We start from the raw sequence: 6,206 nt of genomic DNA, 5'->3' as shown, positions 1-6,206 counted from the left end.
TGGGGGGGGGGGTTGGTTTGTTGGGGGGGAAATTTAAAAATAAGAAAAAAAATAGTTTCAGGTCAAACCGAAAAGGAAATTTTTCAAAATTTGGAGCCTATTGAAAAGTCTAAAAAAAATTTTAATTTGGGGTCAAACAAAAGGCTTCCTTTCAGTTTTGACCATTTTTGATTGCTCTCGAAATAAAACTGAAGGATATTTGAAAAACAAAGTCAGGCCAAACCAAAAATACCCTCAAAACTTTTGACCAAATCAATTCGACCAAGCTGACACAAATTGGCAAAAACATTTTGGGGTCACCAGGTCCCCCCACCCCAAAAAGTTTTGGCTGAAAAATTTCTCTCTGCCCTAATGTTGTGTGGGGGAAAGACCATACTTAGGAGATTTTTTTTTTCCAGACGCAGTCACTATGAGCCGGACGCTGCTAGTCTCAGCTCTCCTGCTGGTGTTGGTGGAAGCTTTTGCCGAAGGGGCTCCAGTAAAGAATTGCCAACTTTCCCAATACAAATCCATTTACCCCCCATATAACCAAGCCTTTAAGGACTTCAGGGATAAATACGTGAGTAGAGGCAACTCTCGGGCGTGATGTAAAACCGCTGTCCGATCCCTCGGGAACTGAAGAGTTAGGACAAGGGGTGGGGGTAAACCCCAGTACTGGAGCCAAACTGTAAATTTCATGCTGCCCCTGGTAGTTTCAGTGGGATACAGGAGGAAGTGATTGCCACTTCCTGTCCTAAAGGGTGGTGCGAGCACGGCTGTGCGGCTGCCCAGCCACTGCCGCGTTCTGCCCCAGAGGTAGCTGCATCTCAGCACTGGGTGAGGGATCGTGGTATAAACAGCCACCACGTCTCACCCCAGAGGTGGCTGCATCTCAGCACTGGGTGAGGGATCCCAGTCCCCCGTCCCACCCCAGAGACGGCTGCATCTCATGGGTGGCTGCCGAGAATGGAGTCACTCTAGGGTAAAGTGTGACCCTGCGTTGCTCTGATGCCCGAATGGAAGACGTTTCGCTGCGTGGGCAAGGAACGACTAACCACCTGCGTTGCCTTTCCCCACAGAATGAGATGCTCCAGGACCCTGCTGTGGGCTGTTCCGCCAGAATCTTCCGCCGGAAGCTGGACGAGCTGTCGGTGAGAGACCCCACGGCGGAGACACACGCCCAACCTGACTCCCTCTCCCCCTCTCTGCCCATCCCACCCTTCCCCCTCCCTTCCTCCTACCCTTCCCTCTCCCCCACCCTCTCCATCCCTCTTCCCCACCCCATGCCTGGGCAATCCCCCAGACCTGCCCTCTGACCCCAGCCCTGAGGGTCCCCTGCTGCCCCCCTCTGGTCTCATACAGACATCCCTCTGCTGTGCCCCCCAGGAATGTCAAAACTTGCTGGTGCTGGAGAAGAAAGTGGATGTGACCATCAGGGTCATTCAGAACCTCAGCGAGCCCGAGCTGGTCAGGAACGCGTCCAAGCCCCTGGAGATCCTGGCGAGTATCCAGGAGGACCTGAGGAGCTGTGTGAGTACCAGCACTGATGACGACCACAGGGATGCAGCCGCCTCTGGGGTGGGATGTGGCAGCTGTTTATACAGGGATCTCTTGCCCGGCACTGAGATGCAGCCACCTCTGGGGTGGGACACAGGAGCTGTGTATACAGGGATCCCTCACATAGCGCTGAGATGCAGCCCCGCTGCGTTGGTTCAGCGATTTTAACACGGCCGTCCCAGCCTAGCTGCCCTCTCTCTCCCCACGTGCCCCTGCAGTTGGATGGGATCTAGCAAGCTCTGGATTGTTCACCTCGCTCCCCACCTCAGAGGCTGCTACATTTCCGCGGAGGGTTTCGTGGATTCTTGAACTCGGGGCTAGGTTCCACCCCCTGGGTCACAGCCTAACGGAGCACAGAATCCGGATGGATCAGAGCTGAGGACGGTCTAACCCGGCATCCCCTCTCTGACAGCAGCCAGCATCCTGATCACTAATGCCCAGGGATGAGTTTAAACCTGGAAGCAGAAGCCTCCGTTTCCCTGCCAAAAATCTTAAAATTAGCATTAGCTCTTATAACACCGGCGATTCTTGTGCGCTGTAGAAACATCCCTTCCTAAAGCTTGCTAAATTCCTGCCAGGCACATCACCACCTTCCCCAGTCTCGCCTCAGGCTAGCTGCTGCCTCAGTTTCCCCACCCCCATGAGCTTTTCCAGAAAACACCTGCCCTTCCCAGCCGGGGCTGATCATAGACCAGGGTTGGCTGGCCCCAGGCTCTTAAAGGGGCAGGCCACCCCGTTACACTGAGCTCGCCAACTTCCTGTGCCAATGAGTTCCACAGGCCAATTGCCCGTCACGTGAAAACGTATTTCTTTAGATCAGTTTAAGGTGAGCTGAAGGCAGCTTCTTTCAGTGCAATGAGTATCTGGATTATATTTTTACACACACACACACACACACACACACACACACACACACACACACACACACCTACTGCTCCCTTCTAATATACCCCACAACCTGCTGCATCCCGGCCCAGACCCCCTTGCACCCAAGCTGGGGAAGTAGCTCCGGTCGCTGGGCCCCTTCTTTTCCAATGAAATCCAACGTGCCGCGAGCCAGCCGGGAGGGAATTGAAAGCCGGTGGTTTGGCTTTTCCGGAGGCGCAAAAGCCCAGCCGGAGCCTGGGGAGTCCCTGGGTGGGAGACGTTTCCATAAAGGTGAGGCTAGTGCCACCCAGCGAGCGGCAGGCCGAGCACAGCTGCTGCCCGCCCTCGGCACGCCAGAGAGGGGGCCGTTCGTAACACCTCCTGCACCGTCTTTCAGATCCAGCAGAAGGGCCTGGATGGCGACGAGGCTGCGCAGTGGCCCATCCTCGCCAAATGGCTCCGGAAAGCCCACGCCGGAGAGAGTGAGGTGAGGATGCGGGACGGCGCCACGGCCCTTTGCCCTGTGGGTCTGGGTTTGTACAGCGCCTGGCATCTGGGGGATCCTGCACTGGGGCCAGGGCGCATAGGTGCTACCGTAATGCACCTAATAGCAATACAAATATATAGTACCTGGCAGAGGAGGGTCCTGCTCCATGGCCGGGGTGTCTAGGTGCTACCGTAATACACCTACTAGCAATACAAATGTACAGCACCTGGCACGGGGAGAGGAGGGTCCTGCTCCATGGCTGGGGTGCCTAAGTGCTACCGTAATGCACCTAATAGCAATTCAAATATAAAGTACCTGGCACAGGAGGGTCCTGCTCCATGGCCAAAGTGCCTAGGTGCTACCGTAATACACCTAATAGCAATACAAATGTACAGCACCTGGCACAGGGAGGGGGGGGGTCCTGCTCCATGGCCGGGGTGCCTAAGTGCTACCGTAATGCACCTAATAGCAATACAAATATATAGTACCTGGCACAGGAGGGTCCTGCTCCATGGCCAAAGTGCCTAGGTGCTACCGTAATACACTTAATAGCTATACAGGTGTACAGCACCTACCGCCATGGCGACCTGGTCCATGGCAGCTACCGTAATATACCTAGTAGCAATAAGAACTCATCCCAGAGATGAGTTTAAACCTGGAAGCAGAAGAACGTACAGCACCTGACATAATAGGGTCCTGCTCCGTGACTGAGGCTCTTAGGTGCTACCCTAAGGCCACTGCAGATAAATCCCTGTTCAGCTGCACCCTGGGGCATTGGGGCCAGTTAAGATAAGATGGGGAGGGGCACCCTGAGCCGCTGAGAAGGAAAGACACCATTGGGATAGTAGTGAACTCTGTGCACATCTGTACATGCTGGCTCGAGTCACAACACTACAACCCTGTGTCCTATCCCTTCTGGTGCTGACAGCTAGCGGCGATTCTCCTTTAGCCCAAGTGACCCGAGTTCTATCCCCTGCCGCCACCACGCACCCCCCCAGCGCTCCGTGCCGGGCTCTGAACCTGCGGCTGTGACAAGCTGTAAAGCCCACTTACTATTTCTCTGGTCCTAGGGGTCTGCCAGATGCCTGGAGGAAGCTATGATCTTCAACCTCTTCCGCCTACTGAACGATCTGCAGAATGTTGCCCACAAGTTCAACGAGTCCTGCCACTGAACCCCTGTCGCCGTCTACCTGCCCTGCTGCCACCAGACCGGACATCTACAGAACTGAAATGGGGGGGTGAGGGAAAGAAAGGGTGGGTGGGACCTTATATATTTTTAAGTATTGTATTTGTTACACACCAGGAGAAGATCCTGGCTCATGACTGGCTGGAAAACAGTCACACGATGTAGCTTTCTCCCGACTCGCCTTCTCAGGTCAATGTCAACCCCTCGGATTGCCTCCTGCCGGCCTCCTCAGAGATTTGCTAGCCGTTCCCCTGGCTAATTGCCTCTCCTTTAAGAAATTAAGGCCTAACCTTTTCGATCAGCGTGGCCAGTTTCGTGGCTTTTTATCCCTGATTTGCAAACTGACTCTGAAGCGGGTGGACAGCGTTGTTGGATTTCCAAACTGTTGACTTTTCAAAACTCGTGATTCTGAAATTTCCAATAGTTCTCAGCGGTTTCATGTAGACGGTGCTGGTTTCTGCTCACTAGCGAGAGAAATTCAACCCTGTGTAGAAGGAGCGCACGGCTACCCAGGGGGTGAATTTCACTCCAGCCGAAGAAATTCTGCATTCGTGTTTTAAGGTGCAATCTGCCGTCCCTGACTGCAGCAGTGTTACTGGATGTGTGTCTTATTTATGTAATTTATTTTCAATCCCTGGAATCAGGGGGGTAATTATTGAAACTGGAGTTTGATTCGATATTTATTTATTCATGGTTCGTTGTCTATGACTTAGATCATCTGTTAAGAGAAACCTTCCGTCCGACATGGCGCAAGGAGCCGACTTGTGTGTACATGCAATGCCGCCCTCTGCTGGGGGGGATTGAGAACTGCTCAGACATGTTTCATGTGCCCTGTACTGCTAATGGAGGGGTTTTTTAATAATTATTTTTTATGTGAGTGGCAGGGAGCCTGTGATTTCAGAATGGGGAGGGAGAATCTGAGCTCTCTGCTCTGTATCATTTTGAGTGATGATGGAGACATTTCGCTTTGTCCTCGAGCCTTTCCTATCACTGTGTTGTGCCTTATGGCAGGGTTAATAAAAAGGCTGGTTAAAAAATAAAAAAGCCCACGTATTTCTTGTCATCTGCATCGCCCTAGGGCTTGGGCCGGGCTGGGAGAGCAGTTCCATTTGCATCATTCTTGGGGCTTTCGAACGCCGTCCCAAAAGCAGTTGCTGAAGGAAAGGACACGGGGCAGCTTTGAATAAGACATGTTCGTTCGAGGCACAGCAGGGATCAAACCCACCAGCTCTGGGTCTTGCCGCGCTAGAGCAAGGCCCAGCCACGGGGCTCGAACCCATGAATTTAACAGCACAAGGCCCCAGCAATGTAGCCAAGGCTACAGCCACCACGGGACAGGGACAGGGCACCACCAGGAGTGAACACAGATTCCACTCCTAAGAGGGCACTGGGTTCGTTAATCATGTACTGCTCTTCCTCGGCTGCTGGGATCCGTCCAGAGAAGCACAGGGCTGGGACTCTTGTATAATCTTGATGTAATGTAGCGCCCAAGTTCTCTCTCCTCAACCTGGGAATTCCTCCCGGCTCCGACGCCGTTTCGCTTTCACTTTCCTTTTCATCCCCTCTGAACCCAGGGCGAGCTAACGACAGCCCCATGGCAGAGCCCCCCAGAACGCAGCAGGGTTGAAGACAACAAAACAACCTGTGGAAACGGACCCAGCGTTACATGTATTACGGTAGCACCCCCAGGCTCCAAGGGTGCACAAGACCCAGGGGGAGAGACAAAGAGCGTCCAGTGGACAAAGCAGGATTATCATCATCCCCGTGTTACAGGAAACTGTGGGGAAACTGAGGCCCAGGGAGGGAAAGCGACTTGCCCAGAGTTATGCCGAGAGCCAGGAACTGACCCCAGGCATTCGGAACAGCAGCCCACTGCGTTACCGTATCCTAGCAATGGTAGGGTGACCAGATGTCCCGATTTTATAGGGACAGTCCCAATTTTTGGGTCTTTTTCTTATATAGGCTCCTATTACCCCCCACGCCCCGTCCCGATTTTTCACACTTGCTGTCTGGTCACCCTAGGCGATGGCCTTCCACGCAAGCAAACTCATCAGACCAGTTTCCCATAGTTCTAGCATTGTCAACTCTCATCCTGTTCGGGGGTGTCCTTAACGCCCCAGTTCCTGGAGT

At 53.4% G+C, this 6,206-nt stretch overlaps 1 protein-coding gene across 1 annotated transcript; it reads left to right on the top strand.

Moving 5' to 3' along the window:
* Positions 1-409: 409 nt before the first annotated feature.
* IFNL1 (interferon lambda 1) lies at positions 410-4,062 on the top strand. The gene is made up of 5 exons (XM_065420800.1): positions 410-559; positions 1,059-1,130; positions 1,366-1,509; positions 2,801-2,890; positions 3,961-4,062. Exons 1-5 carry the CDS (start codon positions 410-412, stop codon positions 4,060-4,062), a joined length of 558 nt encoding a protein of 185 aa, XP_065276872.1.
* Positions 4,063-6,206: the final 2,144 nt, after the last annotated feature.

Source organism: Emys orbicularis, chromosome 21 (assembly GCF_028017835.1).
Source record: "Emys orbicularis isolate rEmyOrb1 chromosome 21, rEmyOrb1.hap1, whole genome shotgun sequence".
NCBI lineage: Eukaryota > Metazoa > Chordata > Testudines > Emydidae > Emys > Emys orbicularis.
Note: the sequence above shows the minus strand (reverse complement) of the source record. Positions and strands in the feature narration are given on the sequence as shown.